General features: G+C 43.6%; 1 protein-coding gene across 1 annotated transcript in view; it reads right to left on the bottom strand.

Annotated features, from left to right (window-relative positions):
- Window positions 1-4,941: 4,941 nt before the first annotated feature.
- LOC144806218 (uncharacterized) overlaps window positions 4,942-25,832 on the bottom strand; it is a 28,762-nt gene continuing 7,871 nt past the window's right edge. The window contains exon 3 of the mRNA XM_078672623.1: window positions 4,942-17,391. Within this exon, the coding sequence (XP_078528749.1) occupies window positions 14,235-15,986 (1,752 nt within the window). The 5' untranslated portion in view covers window positions 15,987-17,391 and the 3' untranslated portion in view covers window positions 4,942-14,234. The remainder of the gene's footprint in view (window positions 17,392-25,832) is intronic.

The following is a 25,832-nucleotide window of genomic DNA, read 5'->3' as shown; positions in this document are numbered from 1 at the left end:
TCGAGACGGTTGAGCTGGCGAGCTCGTGGAGATGCACCTGCGCGCCTTGAGAGGAACCGAGACCCGAGAACACTTTGGCAGCCTGCTCAGCAACCCCAAATACTTGATCCCTAATCTCTGCTTATGACGGATAAAGATCCAGAAACACGTGTCCAGAGATGGCCAGCACAAATGTGTGATTACTCGAGACTTCACTAAAAGCGTACACGCTTGTGAACTGCATTGACCACAATGCTCAGGGGCGAACCCGCTGGGAGGTGAAGCGGTGTGCTCCCACATTGGTTTCCTAATTATAAAGGCTCCCTCGAGCCGGTTGAGCTGACGAGCTCTTGGAGATGCACATGCGCGCCTTGAGAGGTAACGAGACCCAAGAACACTTTGGCAGCCTGCTCAGCAACCCCGAATACTTGATGCCTAATCTCTGCTGATGACGGATAAAGATCCAGAAACACTTGTCCAGAGATGGCCAGCACAACTGTGTGATTTCTCGAGACTTTCCTAAAAGCATACACGTTTGTGAACTGCATTGACCACAATGCTCGGGGGCGAACCCGCTGGGAGGTGAAGCGGTGCGCTCCCACATTGGTTTCCTGTTTATAAAGGCTTCCTCGAGCCGGTTGAGCTGATGAGCTCGTGGAGATGCACCTGCGCGCCTTGAGAGGTACCGAGACCTGAGAACACTTTGGCAGCCTGCTCTGCAACCCTGAATACTTGATGCCTAATCTCTGCTGATGACGGATAAAGATCCAGAAACACATGTCCAGAAATGGCCAGCACAACTGTGTGATTACTCCAAACTTTCCTAAAAGCATACCCGCTTGTGAACTGCATTGACCACAATGCTCAGGGGCGAACCCGCTGGGAGATGAAGCTGTGTGCTCCCACATTGGTTTCCTGCTTATAAAGGCTCCCTCGAGACGGTTGAGCTGACGAGCTCGTGGAGATGCACCTGCGCGCCTTGAGAGGAACCGAGACCCGAGAACACTTTGGCAGCCTGCTCAGCAACCCCAAATACTTGATCCCTAATCTCTGCTTATGACGGATAAAGATCCAGAAACACTTGTCCAGAGATTGCCAGCACAACTGTGTGATTTCTCGAGACTTTCCTAAAAGCATACACGTTTGTGAACTGCATTGACCACAATGCTCGGGGGTGAACCCGCTGGGAGGTGAAGCGGTGTGCTCCCACATTGGTTTCCTGTTTATAAAGGCTTCCTCGAGTCGGTTGAGCTGATGAGCTCGTGGAGATGCACCTGCGCGCCTTAAGAGGTACCGAGACCTGAACACTTTGGCAGCCTGCTTAGCAACCCCGAATACTTGATGCCTAATCTCTGCTGATGACGGATAAAGATCCAGAAACACATGTCCAGAAATGGCCAGCACAACTGTGTGATTACTCGAGACTTTCCTAAAAGCAAACACGCTTGTGAACTGCATTGACCACACTGTTCAAGGGTGAACCCGCTGTGAGGTGAAGGGGTGTGCTCCCACATTGGTTTCCTGTCTATGAAAGCTCCCTTGAGCCGGTTGAGCTGACGAGCTCGTGGAGATGTACCTGCGCGCCTTGAGAGGCACCGAGACCTGAGAACACTTTGGCAGCCTGCTCAGCAACCCCGAATACTTGATGCCTAATCTCTGCTGATGACGGATAAAGATCCAGAAACACGTGTCCAGAGATGGCCAGCACAACTGTGTGATTACTCGAGACTTTCCTAAAAGCATACATGCTTGTGAACTGCAATGCTCAGGGACGAACCCGCTGGGAGGTGAAGCAGTGTGCTCCCACATTGGTTTCCTAATTATAAAGGCTCCCTCGAGCCGGTTGAGCTGGCGAGCTCGTGGAGATGCACCTGCACGCCTTGAGAGGTACCGAGACCCGAGAATACTTTGGCAGCTTGCTCAGCAACCCCGAATACTTGATGCCTAATCTCTGCTGATTGGGAACAAAAGGGGTTAGGTCCTTAATGTGGTGAGGGCTAGACCTAATAACATTAGTGAACAACACAAAATGCCCAAACCACAGTTACTCAATACAATTTTTTGATATAGGGTAAGAAACACTTTATTATCGCTTCCCTGGACACCATTATTTTGTGTCAATCATTTTGTATTTTCTATAATTTGAAAAAATTGCTGACAGAAAAAAGACATTGATTGCAAATATTTACAAATATTTACAAGGCTGGACTAATGTTAGCAAACATTAAAGGCAAATACTATTTACACATTTAGAAATCATTAGAACACACAATAGAAAACATTTTCACATCAGACATTATTGAAAAAATAATAATACAACCATATCAATTACGAGCAACAAAAAGCTAACAAACACTGAATGAGAGAAACTAGGGGTTGGGAAGATAAATTATTAAATATCTTGTATATTTTAGTGCTGGACCAGCCGGTCCTAGCTGTAGTGCAACAGTAATACTTTATATCTCCCAACCAATACTGCCGACGCGTTTCTAGACCAGACTGGAGTCACTGGTCTGTCATCAGGGCTGTATGTATCTTTTATCAAGGCTGCTCAGTGTTGAATTTCAAATCGGGTCTTTTGGGGGTCCGTTTAAATGAAATAACGTGGCCAAGCAGAGAAGCCTTTTACTTTCAGTAGTGCCGAGTGCTGGCAGGGTCCATTAAAAGCGGCGTGACCATCAGTTTGGGTTCTTGATTTAATCTCTCATTTGCGCATAAATGGAATTGTTGATTTCAGCATTCTGTGGCTGGAGCTGCTGCTCTGTAGTGTGGGATTCGAATTTCTCTCACTCCCTCGAGCCGGTTGAGCTGACGAGCTCGTATAGAGCTTTCAGCTCCAGCTCCCTCAACTTCATTTCATGCTCCATTTGAATTTTTCTTTCTTCCATAGCCAGCCTTTTGCTTTCCATCTCCAGCTGACCACTTAGTTTTGCCATCTCCATTGCATGTGCCCGGGTGCCAACTCCTCTGGAGACAGGACTCAAATCATGGATGTTTTCTGCTGGTTCAATTTCCACTCTATTCTCAGGTGCCCTTGACTCAATCCACGCCCTCAGTGCCTTTTGGAAGTGAGCTTTGTTTTTACATCCAGACTGTGAAACTCTAAACTTTAAGCAGAAGCCCTTCAGCTGGGCTAAGGAGTAGCTCTCTAGTCTCTCTTCTACCCATTCTATTCCTTCAATGTCAGAGACTACAGATGCTGCCTTTTCCCCATTGACTGAATCAGGCATGACTTTTCTTTAAAAAAAAGGGAGATCTCTTGGCAAAAACAAAAATCAACAAGTATGTGGCTGAGTTATTGGTCTGAACTCATTACGTGGTGTTCACCAATTACATATATTAATCACAAATGCAAATTCGAAATCCTCACCGCTGCCTCCAATGTTAGATTTGGGGGTCTCTGGTTGGCGCAGTTGAGTACTTGCGACAAGCAGGGACCCTCTCCTCTAGTCAGGGTGTTTAAAAAGGCAGAAAGTTGACATGGACCAATTACTTCATTGGTTAGTGTTCATACTCAGGTGCATAAATCTTATTTCATAAATAATGAACTTTCCCGAGCATTCGAATTATATTATCCACAATGTAACATTTCAATGCGCTCAAAGTGACAAGGAAAGGAGACAGTTTAGGTGGGATAGGTGTGATTGGAGAAAGGTGAGGACTGGGTAAAGGGTGTTGTGACCATACTACAATCCTGGTAATATTTAGTACAGCCTCTACAGACTAATTTCGTTCATTAGTTCCAATAAGTTCTTTAGCACAAGATCAGTTTTACTTCATCAGTGATTTCCTGTGCTAAGAAAATTGGGTACAATCCGGTTTACGTTTCGACCCCTTGGTAAAGGGTTGATTGAAGCCTCATGCTGGGGTCTTCATCAGGACTCTTGGAAGTGGGAGCGCCTGTAATTAATATAATTATAGTGAGTGGAATCAATCAGAGCATTCAACGTGATTGTACTGTAGCTACGCAATTAAGAAAGCTTCTTACTTAGTGGTTGGCCGTCCAATGGCCTTTACGGTTGGACCTTCGTTGGTTCCATTTGGCTGTTATTGACCTAGAGAATTTAAGAAATTACATGTTTTAGTGCACGGCTGGGTGTGGACCCTGCCCGTGCCATGGTCTAGGAAATCCTAACTGGGGCACTTACTGGGAATGCTTCTAGTGTCCACGATGTATGGTAATATATCCATCATGGTTGGTCTCAGATGCTTCATTACGAAGAATATTCATGAACACAGGTTCTTTCTGGGAATGAGAAAAATGGTACAGGGTCCGCTTTAACATAACACATCCATGTGGATGCTTAGTGGATCAATGTCATTATAGGTCTGATTTCACATCTGCCCTGTTGGGCTGAATTATCTAAAGAAACATCGTGGTTTGTGGTGCTTCTGGGGAGGAGGGGTGCGGTCGGACTTTATCCCGATAAATGTGCTAAGGGGTTATACACATTCCTAGTAGCATGCGGATATTTTGCCAAAGCTATGACCACATTTATTGTGCCTAACGGGGACTCAATTAACCAAGAAAACCCACTAGTTCTGCACACACATTTAAGATCCTCCATGCGTTTTCGACATATATCGTGGAATTAGTTATTCAAGATCGCCCTGTAGTTAGTCGTATACTAAGGGAGGGCTCTACCGCGTTTGCGGTGCTCAAGGATTCGCTCTCGCGCTTACCTTAACAGCCCCTCTAGGGCGCGTGTACTCCTCAGCGCTGCCGGGCCGCAAATGTCAGCCGCGAGGTGCAGCCGCTCGATACTATCCGTGGGCTCGTCTCACCTCTAACCAGTGAGCCACACCACTACATGTACCCCTAATCACCTGCCCAAACCTCTCCCTGCTGTTGCCTATGTGGTCCTCCGTCATCCCACAGACCATATTTTTGGCCGCTTTGAAACTGCCCATACAATAAAAATGCTGCAGTTGTAAATACATATTAACTACCATTTGTTGCGTTTGAAATATTTTATTGAATAATGAAAGCTAATAAACATAAGCTGATTATTAAAGCAAAACAAAACATCAGTTGCCATGCACATAAGAGACAAAAGTAGTACATACAAATCAACATACTGTAACACAGCAAAGTTATGTAGAGCACGATTCCTACTTCGGGCAATCTTTAAAGTTTAACAATAGAAACATTCATATTGAACAGGAAAGGAAACAAAGAAGGTAGGATACAGTGATTTCATTAATGTAATGCTTCCTACATATAGAAAAACAAATACTAATTATTTAGCTTAAGCAATAAAGTCCTCACATTAAAATACTAAGATAAATATATTGAACAATGAACATTTCATATGTAATTAGAATTCAATTTGAATATTTTAACCTCCTCAGCATTATTTGACTCATGATTACAACTTGAATGCTTTCTGGAAAGGAACCGCCTCATGGAGTTCAAAATCACATATTTTCCAACAATAGGATTCAAATGATAAACTTGAATTTCAATTCAATTTATTTATTTAGGCCACTTTGGAGATCACCAATTTGAAATATATACAAAATCCATACACTTTTGTAAAAAAATATCTCCTAAACTTGAATTCCATCCACTTTTTGATTAAACGCTTCCCATTCCAGCAAGCATCATAAGACCACTTGTTGTTATCTTCCCAATTAGTGATAATTTTTCGGCTTTCAACAACAATAAATATGTTTAGAATTTTACCTCTGAAAGCAAAAACATGCCATTTCTGAATCATGGTGCACAATAAAATGTAGGAACAGAAGGGAATCTTTTGGTGTAGCATTCATTAAGGTTTGACCAGGCTTGAAACTAGAATTCCTGATTTTTGGGACATTTAAATGTCATATTTTTGAAAGAGTTCTAACAGACCCAGCACGAGCTCCGCGAAAAATAGAAGATGACTAAATAGTACTTAGAGAACAAGTGCTGATAAGTAATCATTTGATATAAAATACAGTGGTCAGGCAATGCTTGTGGATCTAATCTATTCAGATTTTAACTCCATTGTTTGTTCAATAAATTGACTGAGCATAATACTTGAAGGTCCACCTCTCAGATCAGTTCTATTACAGTTTTAGTTGCGATAACACTAATGGAGATCATTGATAAATAGATTTTAAAAGCCATAGGTGGAATTGATCCTTGGTCTAAATCTAGATTATTGTCTGCAATAGAAACCAGTACAAACAGATCAAATCTAAAAGCATTGAATATGTTTATTTTAGTGGTTTAGAGTAAACCCAGAAGACACACATTGTTCCTGAAACTCAGAAAATGTATCTAAAGATTATGATTACATCCTATTTTATGTCCAGAGACTGCTTTAGCTCCTTTTCTGTTTAAGTGACAACATTTGCAAATATATTTAACAAAACATTAACGCTGGATGTCAGAAATGCTGGCTTTAAGTATTGTGTAAGAGTTATGTGTGATGGTCTTTATTTGATCTGAAGCAACACTAACACTAAATAGGTACATGCACCGGTTATCATTCAACTAACATTATTAGCAAACTTAATTTGGAGGGAATTGAGAAAAATGGCCTCATGTTTTATTGTTAAAAAAAAAACACTGGTTCAGTAATTCACAGAGTTTGCAAATGCTAAACCCCTTTTTGAAATGTACTAAGATCATTTAACAATTCAGAATTTGGAAGGGGAATGTTAATAGTGTCCCTTCTGAATATGTAATGCATTGTTAAGGTATGTATTAAGCTTTGAAACCATGTGTGGGCTGAAAACAGTAACAGGAGTTAGTAACCCAAGAGGACATTTGTGAATCTGAAAGTAAAATGGGGTGCATTAAAAATGCCTTTATTTAAAAGCTATCACAGACAAAGTAGTGTGCTGACTCTACAAGCAACCACTTTTTACCAAATGGATTATTAGTACATGAGCCTCAGTATTTCCTATATTGATGAAATGTAGTCTCTAATATTTTTGTAATGTTGTGTAAATATTTGTTCCTGTTAGTTCCCATTTCAACATTGTCATGAAATGTACCTATTCTTTTTGTCAAACATATTGAAATATCTTTATCACAATTTTTAGGGCATTCTAAAAAGTGTTTTCACTCTCTAACTTAAAGCTTCCTAAGAAAAATACTGACGCCAGTTCCTGGTTTCTCCTCGATCATTTAGCTTTCTCACTAAAACAAGCACAATATTGATTTGAGAGCGGTGGTTATTGTAGTCATAGGCACTGGGGTTAGTTTAGAAAAGACCAATTCCTTAATCTTTAGAAATAATACTTGGAAAAGTTTATGTTGAATAATTTCAGATAATTTACTGATAAAGATATCAGATAAAGATCCCCTAATTTCTTATACCTTGTGGTATCAAAAATATGCTAGAATTAACAGACTTCTCTTCTAAATAAATCCAGGTATCAGAAGTTATTAAATGCGGTTATCAACTTTCTGTTATTTTAACACATTTTCTCAGTGCACAGAGGATTTTCCCTACATAGATCATAACATTTCATGCAATGGTCTATGCTTGAACGTACAATGAAGGGGTAAAAATGCATTTCTACCACAAAAAAGAAACCCTTGGGTCTCCGAGGATTACTGTTGCAAATGAAGACCTAGCTAAGATGAAATATCCCTTTAAAAGGACGATTTCCCTCACCCACCATAATTGGCATGCTTCCTTATTGGGAATCTCCTTGCACCATGAAACAACTCCCTCACTGAGAGGGAGGAGTTCAGGCATATTTTGTTGTAGAGAAAGGTAGACTGAATACCACAATAATGAGCTCAGGGTAGTGGGGGAAGCAGAGTGAAAGTTAAAACTTGCTAAAGGGTATGTGGTTTCCATTATTTGCACGCCCCTGGGCCAGGATTAAAAACACTACACTGTGGGAGAAATATATATGCACTGTTAGAGTCAATAAGAGGTCAACATGTTTCAGCCTATTAAACCTTCAAAGAGGTGTTTGCGTCATTCTTCAGAACTTAATCAAAAGTTCTGCCGCTTAATGTACTCAATCAATAACAAGCATTGTCAAATCCAATAGGTCTCGCCTTTGGGACCTTAGAAGTGTTTAGCCATGCAGATTCAGTAACAATGTGAAATAATTTCTATAAAAAAAAAAGAAGACTATAAACTAACTAAGCTAGACGTGACTTTATAGCTGGGTAATCGAACGTTTCTGGAGGTTTAGTATATATAAACAACTCCTTTTTTCTATGGTGTGTCATATAAAAATAATGATCTAAATTTTGGTAAGAGTACACAACGTCAAAAAATTCAATACTGCTTTTATATCAATTTACCTTTGAAAGCTTGAAGTGAAAGACAATTCTAAGTGGCATTTGCTTATGAGTAGGCGCTAATGACTATTTCCGGATGACAATGTAATTAGCATGTTTTGGTATAAGATGTGTTAAAAGTATGGGTAGGGAACATGGCTATTTTGGCCAAAGGCTCCCCTTTCCATATGCATGCTAGTTTTAATTTGTAAACAGTATCACAATTTGTTATGTGGTGCACTGTAATGTTAGATGAATCTGTTTTACCCTTCTGATAAGCAAGGGATGACGATGAACCGTTTTTTCGTCCCTGGTTTTAAATGGATTCAGGTTGGAACAGACGAGGTGTGGGTTGACTTTGCCTCAGAAAATGGTTGTTTCCCGCATGCTGCTTTCATGCGACTTAAATCCCTTCAGTGGAAGAGGCGGCTGCATGCATGCAGATATGGTCAGTTCAGTACTTGGCTGTTTCGGTTCTCCAGTGGGGCTAGAATAGAAGCTGTTAAGGGCAGGGGCTAAGCTTCCCATTGGTGCAGCAGGTGCAGTGGCACCAGGTTCCAGATGACTTAAAGGCCCACTGAACCCTGATTACTACTTTTTTGTCACAGTTCAACAGAGCCCTGAGGGGCCCACAGAACAATGACTTTTGCTGTTTTCCACAGTCCAAACAGAGGGCAGGTGTCACATTTCCTTTCCTGCCTTAGGGCCCAGGGCACACTGGCTAGGCCACTGGTTAAGGGTGCATTGGGGAAGAGGTGGGGAGACAGGTGGATATTTAAACTGCTCGACAATGACTTCATGCCTGGGTATTAAAGTATTCATTGCAATTAAGGACTGAAGCAGGAATAGATCTCATAATATAGGGAGGCCTACTTACAAATGCAGCTCGATAAGCGGCTGCCTTTTAACATCTCACTTATCACCTCTCCTAATTTACAGTTTTATTTTAGATGCAGACTTAAATCGTGACCTTTGAATATGTTTTATCTATCTTTAGGTTCCAAATGGCCCATCTTTTCCATATGCAAGTATCAGACAGGTCGGGAACACCCAATGGCGTTGAACTTCATAAAGCCACATTAATCACTGGTCTTGAAATGCAAATGGAAGCATTAGGCACGCAGAGGTGTATTCTACGTAATCTCATTATGTACCTTAGTATACAAGTAGTACCACATTCTTTGTATACCTAAATTAAATAGGCACACAAAATAGTACTGTATTTAAAGGCCCAGTTCAGAATTACAGGGAAGGTGCACTGTCCCAGACTACACAACAGTGCAGTCTTCAGTGGGTGCTGTCATGTCACACAGGGGGAGTACACCAGATTATGCTGAAAAAAGCATGTGGTGCCCCAACATAGGTACCCTTGTAAACCACCAGTCTGCTTACAAAGTAAACCGTCTGGCAGCTATTAAACGAGGTGGCACGTTTCCCATGAAGGTGGTTGGGGTCTGTCACCATCCTGTCAGGTGGGGGTATAGAATCAGTGTGCCTCCTAACTGCTTGTTTGCCCTTTCGCCCGTGTCAATAATACAGTGCAGTCGCAAGACAAAAGGTTTTCCCACATTTGAATGTGGCCATGCCCAATACAAAGGAAAGCATGCCTGCTGAGAATCTCTCCTACGTGATCCTCACTACATAAAGGGCTATGTAAGTGTCTGCAGCCTCTTCTGTAGAATAAAAGCCAAAATGCCCATGGGACACAGAAAGAGGGTGCACTCTGATGCTTCATCATGTACGAAGCCTTTGGCGTTCGTCTGTACTAAGCTAGTGACAGAGTTAGTGGTGTGTTTATTGCCCTCTATGTCACTCTACTTCTAAGCACCTACTACAACTTGGACAGTGGTTACTGTCATCTGCTCACCTACATTATGCTTAATATAAATAGTGCAAAATGTCGGCGTTTGTGTCTGCCTACAATGTGGACCTGATACAAATAACAGTACCTACAAGGTGGATGTTACAATTCAACAAGAGTCTAAAATACTTCAGCACAACTGACTTTGCATCAATATTACGGGGCATCAGTCTTGATGGCAAGCCAACTTTGTATACATTATTATCAGAGACAATACTTGCCTCTTGGATACAACTTTACAACAGAATTTTATGAATTTTCGTACAGTTGTATTTATATAATAAAACAACCTACCCACAATAATTGATCTATCTATTCATCTTTTTGGGTTCTGGAGTAGCATGCTGTAAAGACTATAAACTAACTAAGCTAGATGTGACTTTATAACTGGTTAATCAAATGTTTCTGGAGGTTTAGTATATATAAAGAACTCCTTTTTTCGATGGCTTGTCATATAATGTACACAATGTCAAAAAATTCAATACTGCTTTTATATCAATTTACTTTTGAAAGCTTGAAGTGAAAGAGAATTCTAAATGTCATTTGCTTATGAGTAGGCGCTAATGACTATTTCCAGATGACAATGTAGTTAACATTTTTTGTAAAAGATGTGTTAGAAGTATGGGTAGGGAAAATGGCTATTTTGGCGAGAGGCTACCCTTTCTTTATGCATGCTAGTTTTAATTTGTAAACTGGATCACCATTTTTTTAATGTGGTACACTGTAATGTTAGATGAATCGGTTTTACCCTTTTGATAAGCAAGAGATGACGATGAACCGTTTTTTCGTCCCTGGTTTTAAATGGATTCAGGTTGGAACAGACGAGGTGTTGGTTGACTGCCTCAGAAAATAGTTGTTTCCCGCATGCTGCTTTCATGCGACTTAAATCCCTTCAGTCCAAGAGGTGGCTGCATGCCTGCATATATGGCCAGATCAGTACTTGGCTGGTTCAGTTCACCAGTGGGGCTAGAATAGAAGCTGTTAAGGGCAGGGGCTTAGCTTCCTATTGGTGCAGCAGGTGCAGTGGCACCAGGCACCAGGCGCCTTAAAGGTCCACTGAACCCTGATAACTGCTGTTTGTCACAGTTCAAACAAAGGTCTGAGGGGCCCACAGAACAATGATTATTGCTGTTTTCCACAGTCCAAACAGAGGGCAGGTGTCACATTTCCTTTATTGCCTTAGGGCCCAGGGCACACTGGCTAGGCCACTGGTTAAGGATGCATTGGGGAAGAGGTGGGGAGATAGGTGGATATTTAAACTGCTCGACAATGACTTCATGCCTGGGTATTAAAGTATTCATTGCAATTAAAGACTGAAGCAGGAATAGATCTCATAATATAGGGAGACCTACTTACAAATGCAGCTCGATAAGCGGCTGCCTTTTAACATCTCACTTATCACCTCTCCTAATTTACAGTTTTATTTTAGATGCCGACTTAAATCGTGACCTTTGAATATGTTTATCTATCTTTAGGTTCCAAATGGCCCATCTTTTCCATATGCAAGTATCAGACAGGTCGGGAACACCCTATGGCGTTGAACTTCATAAAGCCACATTAATCACTGGTCTTGAAATGCAAATGGAAGCATTAGGCACGCAGAGGTGTATTCTACGTAATCTCATTATGTACCTTAGTATACAAGTAGTACCACATTCTTTGTATACCTGAATTAAATAGGCACACAAAATAGTACCGTATTTAAAGGCCCAGTTCAGAATTACAGGGAAGGTGCACTGTCCCAGACTACACAACAGTGCAGTCTTCAGTGGGTGCTGTCATGTCACACAGGGGGAGTACACCAGATTATGCTGAAAAAAGCATGTGGTGCCCCAACGTAGGTACCCTTGTAAACCACCAGTCTGCTTACAAAGTAAACCGTCTGGCAGCTATTAAACGAGGTGGCACGTTTCCCATGAAGGTGGCTGGGGTCTGTCACCATCCTGTCAGGTGGGGGTATAGAATCAGTGTGCCTCCTAACTGCTTGTTTGCCCTTTCGCCCGTGTCAATAATACAGTGCAGTCGCAAGACAAAAGGTTTTCCCACATTTGAATGTGGCCATGCCCAATACAAAGGAAAGCATGCCCGCTGAGAATCTCTCCTACGTGATCCATACTACATAAAGGGCTATGGAAGTGTCTGCAGCCTCTTCTGTAGAACAAAAGCCAAAATGCCCATGGGACGCAGAAAGAGGGTGCACTCTGATACTTCATCATGTACGAAGCTTTGGCGTTCGTCTGTACTAAGCGAGTGACAGAGTTAGTGGAGTGTTTATTGCCCTTTATGTCACTCTACTTCTAAGTACCTACTACAGCTTGTACAGTGGTTACTGTCATCTGTTCACCTACATTATGCTTAATATAAATAGTGCAAAATGTCGGTGTTTGTGTCTGCCTACAATGTGGACCTGATACAAATAACAGTACCTACAAGGTGGATGTTACAATTCAACAAGAGTCTAAAATACTTCAGCACAACTGACTGCATCAATATTACGGGGCATCAGTCTTGATGGCAAGCCAACTTTGTATACATTATTATCAGAGACTATACTTGCCTCTTGGATACAACTTTACAACAGAATTTTATGAATTTTCGTACAGTTGTATTTATATAATAAAACAACCTACCCACAATAATTGATCTATCTATTCATCTTTTTGGGTTCTGGAGTAGCGTGCGACTCGCTGAGGGGTAGCAAGCGCTATATAAATGAAAACCCTTCCCTCTTCTATCCCTGCACTCTCTTTTTCAACCCAACTAACAGACCAACATTTCCAGCTCTCGAATACATTTTATATTTCCCTACACTAATTCACCACTAATCATTTTTGGATCCTGGAGTAGCGTGCTACTCGCCGAAAAAGCGCTTCAAATTGACCCTAACGCACTTCGCTGCTCGCAGAACTCCACGTTGAGCGGTTGACTTTTTTTGACACTTTGCGGAGTTCTTCATTGAGGAACACCGCCTAGGCCTAATCCTATCATGAAAATCTAGATTTCAGTCATATGTTAAGAAACAAGTGTGAGTAGAAACCTTTTGGGTGGAGAAAATGTAAGACATTAATATTGTGAATTTTTTGTTAATTAGTTGATGTTTGCAAGTACGAACACTTCTCTGTGTCAAGTAAAGACCTTGAGAGTTTTGTAACTTTCAGATTCTCAAATTGTGAATTTTGTTGCAATTAAAACATTTTCAAGGCCTGAAATTTCTTTGGATGTTGCATGCGGGCAGCCTAAGTTATCCTGCAAGAATTTCTTGATTAATCCTATTGCAACTACAATATGTGCTCTCTCATGTAAAGTCAGGTCGTTAAAAGCTTTTCTGCAACTCAAGATACGCCTTACTTTTCACCTCATGTGGATGCATTTCTCATGTTTAGTGAGATCTCCTTTCTGAGTAAAACGTTTCTGGCTTTCCCCTCCTGTATAAGGCTTTAGTCCAGTGTGAATTCTCTCATGTGAAGTGACATTGTATTCGTGATTAAACCTTATCTGACATTCAGAACACACATAAGGCTTTTTTCTCCCCTGTGAGTTTGCTCATGAAAAGTGAGAAGTAATTTGTGACCAAAACTTTGCTTGCATTTCGAGCACTCATAAGGTTTTTCCCCACAGTGAGATCTCTCATGAAGCATAACTCTGTCTTTCAGATTCAAGCTTTTATGGCATAAGGATTTTCTCCAGTGTGGAGTTTCTCATGGTGAGATAGCGTTTTTCTCTGCAGCTTTTCTGGCATTCAGAGCACTCATAAGGTTTTCATCAGTATGGAGTTGATTATGGTTAATGAATCTGTGCCTACCAAAAAATAGGAATTTCGGGCATTCACAGCATAGGTAATGTTTTTTCCCTGTGTGCGCCTGCTCATGTAGAGTGAGAATGCATTTAAAATTGATGCTTTTCTGGAACTCGGAGCACTGAAGTATTTTTGATGGTGTGTTTTCTTATGGCGCTTGTAACCATCTCTACCCCTGAATCTTTTCTGACATTTAGAGCACTGATAATGATTTTCCCCCAGTGTGGATTCTCACATGTGCAGTGAGAATAGATTTACGGCTGAAATATTTTTGGCATTCGGAGCACTGATAAGGTTTTTCCCCAGTGTGGGTTCTTATATGCCGAGTGAGTATTCTTTTTTCACTGAAACATTTGTGGCATTCAATGCACTGATAAGGTTTTTCCCCCAGTGTGGATTCTTGTATGTTCAGTAAGTCTGAATTTTACACTGAAACATTTCTGGCATTCAGAGCACTGATAGGGGTTTTCCCCAGTGTGGAATCTCGCATGTGCAATTAGAAGTGATTTACGGTTGAAATGTTTTGGGCATTCAGAGCACTGATAAGGGTTTTCCCCAGTGTGGATTCTTATGTGCTTTGTGAGACTACTTTTTACACTGAAACATTTCTGGCATTCCGAGCACTGATAAGGTTTTTCCCCAGTGTGGGTTCTTATATGCACCGTGAGATTGCGTTTTTCAGTGAAACATTTCTGGCATTCAGAGCACTGATAAGGTTGTTCCACAGAATGGGTCACTGCATGATTAGAAAGACTTTGTTTGTTACTAAACCTTTTCTGGCATTCAGAGCACTGATAAGGTTTTTCCCCAGTGTGGATTCTTGCATGTTCAGTGAGTCTGATTTTTACACGGAAACATTTCTGGCATTCAGAGCACTGAAAAGGTTTCTCCCCAGTGTGGGTTCTTATATGATGAGTGAGACTATTTTTGTCAATGAAACATTTCTGGCATTCCGGGCACTGATAAGGTTTCTCTCCAGTGTGGGTTCTTCTATGCAGAGTGAGCTGGGCTTGGCTAATGAAACATTTCTGGCAATCCGTGCAATGATAAGGTTTTTCCCCAGTGTGGGTTCTTATATGATGAATGAGATTGTTTTTTGTACTGAAACATTTGTGGCATTCAGAGCACTGGTAAAGTTTTTCCCCAGTGTGGGTTAATACATGTTGAGAAAGACTTTGTTTTTTACAAAACCTTTTCTGGCATTCAGAGCATTGATAAGGTTTTTCCCCAGTGTGGGTCCTTGTATGTACAGTAAGGTCTCTTTTTTCACTGAAATATTTCTGGCATTCAGAGCACTGGTAAGGTTTTTCCACAGAGTGGGTTAATACATGTCGATTTAGACTCCCTTTGAAACTAAACCTTTTCTGGCATTCAGAGCACTGGTAAGGTTTTTTGCCAGAGTGGGTTATTACATGTCGAGAAAGACTTTGTTTGTTATAAAACCTTTCCTGGCATTCAGAGCACTGATAAGGTTTGTCCCCAGTGTGGATTCTTATATGTTCAGTGAGATAAGAATTACTGCTGAAACTTTTTTGGGATTCAGAGCACTGATAAGGGTTTTCCACAGAGTGGGTTAATGCATGTCGATAAAGTTGCGGTTTGAAACTAAACCTTTTCTGGCATTCAGAGCACTTATAAGGTTTTTCCCCAGAGTGGATTCGTATGTGATGTGTGAGCCTACTTTTTAAACTGAAACATTTCTGGCATTCAGAGCACTGGTAAGGTTTTTCCCCAGTGTGGAATCTCACATGTGCAGTTAGAAGTGATTTAAGTCTGAAATCTTTTTGGCATTCAGAGCACTGATAAGGTTTTTCCCCAGTGTGGATTCTCATATGCTCAGTGAGATAAGATTTATCTCTGAAACTTTTTTGGCATTCAGAGCACTGAGAGAGGTTTTTCCCAGTGTGCATTCTCTCAAATTCAGTGAGATGTGATTTATGGCTGAATCTCACATGTCGATACAGACTCGCTTTTAAGCTAAACCTTTTCTGGCATTCAGAGCACTGATAAGGTTTTTCCCCAGTGTGGATTCTCATATGCTCAGTGAGATAAGATTTACTGCTGAAACTTTTTTGGCATTCAGAGCACTGAGAGAGGATTTTCCCAGTGTCCATTCTCTCAAATTCAGTGAGATGAGATTTATGGCTTAATCTTTTTTGGCTCAGGTAACTTTTTCCCCAACTTGGGTTATTTTGCTTTGATTGAGGCAGGTTTGAACACTGAAATTGTTCTAACAGCCCGTGTTTTTAAAAGGTGTATTCCTAGAGTTAATATCTCTACATTTAGTTTTCTCTTGCTTATATGCCACGGTAAGAGTGAACCCGATTTTAGAGTCGGGCTTGTTTAGATAATGTTCAGCATTATCTCTAAAAGATATTGTGTGTAATCTTCTTAAGACTTGCATTGAGCAAAATATGTCTGGATACAGCCCTGTAACACCTGTCAAAATGTTTGTAGCAGATAATAGTCTTTTGGTTATAGCCTCTCCGGCAGCAACTTATTTTGTGACTGAAGTTTTTCTCAAATCTATTTGTATAGGTTCTTAGCAATGCAGTGATAAAGAGTTAGTCTGATATTTAATGATTAAACTGAAAAGTACCTTTTTGCACTGACGTAATGACAGTAACTGAGAACATTAGAACATGCACAGTAATATTGTGTCTCACCAGTCGCAGAACATCAGTTCCTTTTACCCGTTCTGTGTTTGGTGTAAGGTTAAGGATTGTAGTTCTGAAGACGAGGATTTATTTACATTAGCTATAGCGCAACGGTGCTCATTTAATCCATTTTTATATTTAACAGTTTTACATATCATTCCTGCACAACAGATAAGGTTGAGGCGATTTACATAGAATTACAGAACAGTACACAATAAAAAGGAAACAATCTGAGATGGTCATGAACACAATAAAGTGGTGAATTTTTAAGGTTTTCGCCAGAGTGAGCAGAGTGGGTTGAGGTGTTATATCCCGAGGCAGATAGTCTCAAACTTGCGTAACTGGTTAAAAATGGTTGTTGAACAAAGGTGATTTTCCAATCTTTTGGTTGTTAGCGTGTCAGCTTCGGAGTCTTCTATCAGTGTTGTTTCTTTGATGGTTTGCAGAAGAAACCTTTTGTTATATCTTTCTTTTATGCAGTGTGTGCTTCCTCTCCGGAATTACATGATGCTTTAGATCATGCGTGCTTTAGATGAACGTTATTCTGTCATGCTGAGGCAATTTGTCTTTCTGATAATATTTCAGATGAGGATGTTGTGATTGGTCTTTCTGGCACTATTTCTGATGCTGTGTGGACAGATATGACTTTGCTCTGGGTTAATGAAATGCAAAATTAGAGACTTCACTTACAGGTATAGTACTTTCCTCAGCACCCACTTCCTCGCCACACCTAGATTTTGGAAATTGTTTAAACTTAGAATGCTGGATGTCCATTCAGTTTTTCAAAATAATCCTTCTTATGGCACTAACATTCAGTTGGCTGGTGCTAAATCTTGCTTTCTTCGTCCGTAATTTCAATCACCTATAGTATTAAAATTAAATAGTTAATACATGTAAATATCCCCAAAAATTATTTACAAGCCACATCAATGCAGAATTGCAGAATTTTGAAAGTGTTGAGCTGTTCTTCAGCCAGAGCAGAGTGTAGAATGGTAGCCTGAGAGTACTTGGATCTAAGAGTGAGGTTTTGTAGAATTTCCATTTAAGCTCACAAAGGATACATGCACCCTATGGACTTGTAACATTGAATCCCAAAGGCAGAAATTAAAGTCATATGCACTGGCACCAAACAGATATTTAAAAAAGGATACTATTAAATAAGTTTTAAAGTAGATTTCTGGGACGGGAATTTCCCCTCCACGGACAACAGGCGTTTCGTCCTGCCCTGAGTTACCACCTACTTGTATCTGGTATCCTGACTTTGAGTTTGGCCTCTGCCGCACGCAAATCTATTGTGTATTGCGAGGACTATGCCTAGACATATCCCTCAACTATGGTCCAGAGTATCAATCGAGGGCAATGAAATTAAGGCGTACTTTTATGTGTTAATTTTTTTCCATCTGATTATCAGTTGTTAGGGTTTTCGGCACCTGGATGTACCGGGTGCAGAAAAACAGGACACCATTTTTGTCCAGACAAGAAAATTAGACTGAAAAGACGCACAAGACTCTGGGTGCAGCAGAGGCAGCCAAGACTTGTGCTGTTTTTTTACTAACTGGGGGAAACACACAATTCTTCCCTTTGTTAGACATTTCTTTACCCTTCCCTCCCTGGCTTCACCCATCGCCCCCCCAACCAACCACATGAATATATCTACCACCTGCTTAAATCAAGTGGTAAATAAAAGCCAAAAAACATTATGAAATAATGAATGGCATGCGGTTTAACAGGCAGAAGAATCTGTTCCTTGTGGCAACTCCTCAGTCAATGGTGTCAAACTGGTAATTGCACATTACTGGGATAAATCTACCACAAAAGAATTACATGAGATTTTTCTGCCACCCCAGTACGGTGCAACTTCTAACAAGGGACTATGAGAGGTCCTAGACCGGTCCTGTGACCTGCAGGGTCGCACTAAATGTGCCCTTATTTAAGACAGAGGACTGTCATGGGTTTAACAGCTAGAGCGGTGGTGGCAATGCACCCTGTAGTAAGGATCAATAGCCTGATGAGATCTTTGCATCATGGTCAGTGGAGTGGCTTCCTACTGACACACCCATGTAATGTTCCATTTCTATACCTTTGCCCAAATTTTGCGATAACATCAAGTGCATGTTTAGGGTGTTGGTGTGCGTAGCATAAATGCAATGTGAGAGTGCGACAGAGTAAACAGCATCTCCTGCCTGCCAGTTGTGTATGCAAGTGGGACCATCTATCCCTTTTTTATACCCTAGTTCAGAGTCCCCTGTTACCAAGGAATAAAGTGCTCTACAAAGTACTCAGGTGCCTGCTGTGACACCAGGGATGGTGTCAGCCTATCTAAGTTGAGGGGACATCACCTGAAGGCTGAATTACTTAATGGAGAAGCTGTGTACCTGTCCTGAAGAGCCTAGAAGTCTGCCTAAAAGCCTGCCTGTCTGGTAAGAAAGGGAAGGGAGGACAAGGCTGTCCTGGAAGAAGCAAGGTCCGACACATCCTTGTTATCTGTAGGGTGGGCCGGAAAGCCATCCAGCAGGACCAACTAGTCTGAGGGACTTGACCCCCCCTCCCCCGCCCCGCCAAGACTCTCCCAACAGTTCAAGGCAAAAAATAAAACTCTACGACAAAGTGATTGTTGAGGCCCAGTTGGAAGATTGTGTGCTGCCAACGGCGTTTTCAAGGTTGCATTTGCCAAATTCCTAACACAACAGGGTCTGAATCTACTGGCTTCCTGGAGAGCCTGTGTTGGGCTTTTAGCTGCTGAATTTCTGACTACTCTGTGTCAGAGGCCCATGAGGGACTGCAACTACTCCAGTGTCGAACACCCTGTCTGAGCTTACGCCTGTGGTCCAGCCGGCCACAGTGTGGGCTCAATTGCTGACGGTCGGGCCTCCAGAGGGGCTGCACTTACCGACAGGCCAGGTGTGACTGCTACCTTGGGACTGCTGATCTTCAGGCAAAGGCAAAGAAAAGACAGAGTGGGTGCCCTACTGAATGCAGCCCTACATCCAGGACAAAAGCACTCCACAAAAGCCTGCTGGTGGGTCACTGCTCTCTCGAGTGTTCGGGGGTCCCATTCAAGTGCCGGGAAACAGGCAAGAGACCCAGACAAGACTGACTCATCCTGTGGAAGGATAAGACGCTTACGACAGAGCATATACGCATGGGGGTGACTGGAGTGACAGAACTGCACCTATACTATATTCATGATACTCCTAAATGCCCCTAGAGGGGAAGAGGGTATCAGAACCGGACACACCTGTCTACAGCACATGGTAGTCTGGCATGCCTGCACCATCCTTTCACCCAGACTGTCCATAAAGTTGATTTTAGAGATGCTACGCACATAGCAGGGAGAATCTCAGACCATTCGCTGGTGGAGGTGCAACTCGATGGTCCGGTCGTGGACTTCATCCTACCCCCAAGGGTTGATCCGTGATATTTAAAAGACAAGACGTTCAAAGCTCGTCTGAGAGATAGAGCAGAATTCTATTTTAAGGAGAACGGGCGGCCTGTTGAATCAGCTTGCATGCTATAGGCTGAAATTAAGGCAGTGATTCGAGGCCAGACACAAGCCTTGATTGGGAGAATGTCGAAGAAACGTAAATTGAAGTGCGAGGCTCAGGACAAGGAATGTGCTTTCCTGGAGGTTCGGTTGGCAAGTGGGGAATCAATTTCTCTCCCATTACACCATCAACTGAAGCAGCACACATTAAGAGCACTAATGGAAAATAGCGGGCACTCATGCGCTGGCTACCCAGCATTGTCTCTATGATGTTGGTGATAAAGCCAATGAGTTGCTTACATGGTTAGAGAGACAAGACAAAGGAAGGAACTGGATCCTTGAGGACACTGACAACAAGGGGACGGAAATACTGGGAGAGACTTCCTGAAAGACCTGACCCCGCCAATGCTAACGAATGAGGACCGAGATGCACTAGACCAAGACCTGACAGTAGACTAAATCAATAAGACAATAGGAACCTTGCAAACAGGGCAAGTGACGGGGCCTGATGAGCTCCCGTTAGAATTATATAAAAGCATGATGGATAATATCAGGGAGTACCTCCAGAGTAGGTTTCAGACTGCCTGAAAATAAGGGTGTCTCCCGGAGCACCAAAGAACGTCTGAGGTGGCGGTCATCCCAACAAGCATTAGAAATGCAATAGGTCTCGGATTTATTTGAGTTAGAGCTAATGGCATTGTAAATGGCAATGTCTTTTAGCCATGTGTTATGGAGTGTATGCATGTGGTGTGTAGTGGAATTATGTGGGTTGGATTGGAATTGTAGCAATGGTGGCATGCTGCGCTTTAGATGAATATGTTTAAAAGTAAAGTGCACCATACTGCGATTGCTACAATAGTTAATTGTGGATGCGTTAACAATTGATGTGTGCACTGATGCCTGGTGGTGTGTGTGCTTGGTGGAAGCATGCGCTGCCGGCTGGAGGTGTGTGTGCTTGGTGGAAGCTTGCACTGATGTCTGGTGTTGTGTGCCTGATGGAAGCCTGCACTGACAGCTGATGGTGTTTGTGCCCGGTGAAAGTGTGCAGTGACGGCTGGTGGTGTGTGTGTGTGGTTGCGTGTGTGGTGGTGAGTGTGTGGTGGTGAGTGTGTGGTGGTGTGTGTGGTGGTCTTATGTATGTGGTCTTATGTGTGTGGTCTTATGTATGTGGTCTTATGTGTGTGGTCCTATGTGAGTGGTCTTATGTGAGTGGTCTTATGTGAGTGGTCTTATGTGTGTGGTCTTATGTGTGTGGTCTTTTCCTGCGCACTCACTCTTACTCTGCAGTCATTCTGCACTCACTCTCATTCTGCACTCACTCTGCAGTTATTCTGCACTCACTCACACTCTGCACTCACTCACACTCTGCACTCACTCTGCACTCACTCTCACTCTGCACTCTCACTCTGCACTCTCACTCTGCACTCATTCTGCACTCACTCTACTCTCACTCTGCACTCACTCTCACTCTGCACTCACTCTCACTCTGCAATCTAACTCTGCACTCTCACTCTGCACTCACTCTCACTCTGCACTCACTGACACTCTGCAGCACTCACTGACACTCTGCCACACTCACTCACACTCCGCCGCACTCACTCACACTCTGCCGCACTCACTCAAACTCTGCCGCACTCACTCAAACTCTGCCGCACTCACTCAAACTCTGCCGCACTCACTCACACACTGCCCTCAACACGCTGCCCTCAACACTCTGCACGCCTTCAACACGCTGCCCTCAACACGCTGCCCTCAACACGCTGCCCTCTGCACGCCCTCAACACTCTGCCCTCTGCACGTCCTCAACAATGCCCTCAACACTATGCCCTCTGCACGCCCTCAACATTCTGCACTCACACACACTCTGCACTCACACATACTCTGCACGCCCTCAACACGCTGCCCTCAACACGCTGCCCTCAACACTCTGCACGCCTTCAACACGCTGCCCTCAACACGCTGCCCTCAACACGCTGCCCTCAACACTCTGCACGCCTTCAACACGCTGCCCTCAACACGCTGCACGCCTTCAACATGCTGCACGCCTTCAACACGCTGCCCTTAACACGCTGCCCTCAACACGCTGCCCTCAACCCGCTGCCCTCAACCATCTGCCCTCTGCACACCCTCAACACGCTGCTCTCAACACTCTGCCCTCTGCACGCCCTCAACACGCTTCCCTCTGCATGCCCTCAACACGCTGCCCTCTGCACGCCCTCAACATGCTGCCCTCTGCACGCCCTCAACACGCTGCCCTCAACACGCTGCCCTCAACACGCTGCCCTCAACACTCTGCCCTCTGCACGCCCTCAACACGCTGCCCTCAACACGCTGCCCTCAACATGCTGCCCTCAACATGCTGCCCTCAACACTCTCTGCCCTCAACACTCTCTGCCCTCAACACTCTCTGACCCTGCCCCAGCCCAGCGCCCCTCTGTGTCTGCAAGAACCGTGCCCTAGAACAGCGGTCTTCAAACTGTGGGGCTCTGCAGGGGGAAGGGTCATAAATGATGCAGAGTACCAGCTTCCAGAACTTTTTTGTCTGGTGGTGGTGGGGGGGGGGGGTTCGACGTTTAAAAGGTTTAGATGGGGGGCTCGGCCGACAAAAGTTTGAAGACCTCTGCCCTAGAAGCTGACTGACCCTGCCCCAGCCCAGCGCCCCTCTGTGTCGCAAGAACCATGCCCTGGGAGCAGACTGACCCTGCCCAAGCCCAGCGTAGACACAGAGAAGAGGCTGACAGGGAGAGCTCCGTGCTCTAAATACATATTTGGAATTTTTACAGTTTGCCAACTCCAGCTGGAAAGCAAGCACCGGCTCCAAGTGCTCTTGTTATTCAGTTCATAGACAGCTAAGCGGCCCCATTTGCTGACCTAAATCATGGGTATGAAATGTATCCAGTCTCTCAATTAAAAGTTTTAAATATAATTTAAATATAATATACGAGTCTATCTCTCAGCACCCCTGCCTACTCGATCTTATAACAGATATTAGTATGCCCGATACGAGAGCAACTCGCAACAAAAAACAGAAGCCGCAAAAAAAAAAGAAAGAAACATAATCGTAAACCGCCGGCGAGTGGTGCACGCGCGCGCGCCACTGCCACCATATGTCTTGAATTATCTCCGCCGTGACGGCTGAGATAATTGAAGATATATGGCCTTCTGGTGCGCTTAACAGACACCAATAGGCCATAGGCGGAGCTACTCGACCGTCTATGGCCTAATGCGTGTTCTGTTTCTAAAGCACACGCACACGAAGGCCAATAACAATGCACGTAGCAAAAAAAAGCACGAAAAACCACAAGCAGCCTGGAAGTTGTTAGGTACGTTTTCGGAAGCCCTGAGAAAAGGACTCTTAGGCCACGCCCACTGCTGACGCAGTGGGACGGTAGGCCAGAGCCCTAAAAAGGACGAACCAGCAACTGAGTGTGGGTCTTATAGGCCTATCTCCCCGCTTAATATTGAGACTAAGGCCTTGCGAACGCCCTGGCGATCTGCCTGCGGACAGTAATTGCAACAGTGGTTCATCCTGATCAATCAGGCTTTATGCCACACCAGGGAACGCGCTTAAATCTCCGACACCTTAATGGAGTACCATATGCAATAGGGGATTCCTTTGCTGAACCAGTGGTGCTGCTGTTAAGCTCTTGTATGTGGCCCCTCTAGCGAGCATGCGCCTCAATAATACATTCTACCGAGTCTTTGCCGTCCGACAGGGATGTTCCTTGTCTCCTATGCTCTTCACACATGTTTGGGTTCACCAGGACCTCTCATATGGGGTATTCCAGTTGATCAGGAGTGGGATGTGAGAATCTCCGTCTACTCAGACGTTTTGTTATATGACAGGTAGCCAGCCTTCTCGAGTGAACGAATCCTACACATTTTTCACATACTTGGAGATTATTCAGGATATAATATTAACTGGACGAAGTCCTTAATATTCCTGTTGGTGGCAGGGACCCTGCGGCTGCACTCTAGGTGCACAGTTAGGGTGGCACTACATAGCTTTAAATATTTGGTTGTGTTCATTACAAGAGAGCACAGGCAGGAACATACTCCGAAATTAGACAGTCTTCGCTGGGATGCCCCACACTTGCGGGCGCTCCCGCTCTCCTTGCTGGGCCGGGTGGCCCTATTTAAAGTGATGACCCTCCAGGGTCTCCTGTACATCGTGCAATAAAGATCCTTTAAGATCCCACCAGACATTTTTTTTCAAAAGGTAGTCTGAGAACTTCGGCTCCTGTTGTGGGATGGTGGCACGTCACACTGAGTAAGTTGCAGAGGGGAGTTTATTAAGGTGGACTGGCGGTCCAGAGCATTCACAAGTATTACTGGGTCACGCAGCTGGTGGCAGTCAACAACTAGGTTTTTGCGGACTGTGAGGATCCTGCTTACCGGGTAGATAGTTTGGCCATGGACAAGAGAGGTTACCCCACCCCGGTGCTGTATCGAAGAAAGTATGAGTGCACCCTGCCTACTCATACCCAAACATTGGTAAAGGTGTGGAAAGAGGCTACCAGGTATTTAGGCTGGGAAGGTAAGCTGACTGAAATTACTCCACTGTATGATGGTGATCTCTTAAGTGCAGCTGGAGTATTGCAAAATGGGGATTGATTAGCTTAGAGCCGGGCGATGTGTGGGGGGACAGGCGCTTGTGTCCTTCACGATGCTACAACAAAAGTATAAATTAGGTGACTAAAAACAGTTCTGCCATTTGCAGGTGGCCACGCTCTGCAAAGTCACACCTGGGAAGGGGGGCAGTTGCCTGATGCATCCCTACTGGAGGACCAGCTACTAATTGATCTCCTGACCGAAAAAGAAATCTCAACCATCTATAGGAAGTTGATCTACAATTCTCTGGATGCCTTGGGGACGTGGAGAGCTGTGTGGGAGAGGGATCTAGGCACGCTTGGCAATGGCGATTGGGTTGAGGCCCTTCAGGGTGTCAGAACTCATTTTTGTCTAATTTAACTACAGATACTGATTCTGCCAAATCAATTACCCTGTTTACATTAAAGGGCAGCTTGAACTCAGAGCTCAACAACAGACTCGATTGAATAAATGACCAGCACACTGCTTATCTTGCCAAGACACAGGTACTTTGTAAATCTCTTTTTATTGAACAAGTGCTCAATCGATGGTGTTGACACCGAAAATACGGTGCACATTAGTGAGAGTGATTAGACCATAAACACAATGTCTGCAAATATAGAGTGAGTAACATAGCTTGGCTTGTCCTGACACTCCCTGGTCAAATCCCACTACATAAAACTAAATTGCCCTTTATCGAAGGCAGGTAGTCCTCCCAAGGTTCTGGAGGTCGCTGGGCTGCAAGACGACTTGACTTTTGGTTCTGGATCATCCAGGGATGCAGACAGGCCAGTAGGATTGGGACCAAGAAAATAGTTCTCTACAGATCCTCACCAGCAAAGAAGGCTGCCGTGCCCTTAGGTCGCCAAGAACTGAAATTCAGGGTCTGGGGATGCCACCTAAAATCTTGATTTAAGGGTGTTACAAGGGAGTGACAGGTAGAGGCTAACGGGCCCCTCTCATGGGGTGTCTACACCCTCTATCATGCCCACCTCCTGTGGGAAGGGGACACAGTCCTAGCCCTGATTGGATAAGTCTCATCATCTTCAAGATGGTGGGCACTACAAAGTGTACTTCACCTCGCCTCCAGCACCTGAGGGATGGAGTTAACAGAGGGGGCGGGGGGCACACCTCCTGTTGTATCTAAGGTTTCCACCTGTCCTTGCGCCTAAAAGGGGGTGAGGACAGGAAGATCGCTTGCTCCCTCTAAGAGGAGAGGCTGGGGCCGC

Source organism: Lissotriton helveticus (genome assembly GCF_964261635.1).
Source record: "Lissotriton helveticus chromosome 1_1 unlocalized genomic scaffold, aLisHel1.1 SUPER_1_unloc_54, whole genome shotgun sequence".
Lineage (NCBI taxonomy): Eukaryota > Metazoa > Chordata > Amphibia > Caudata > Salamandridae > Lissotriton > Lissotriton helveticus.
The sequence above is the reverse complement of the archived record's forward strand: the minus strand, read 5'-3'. Positions and strand labels throughout refer to the sequence as shown.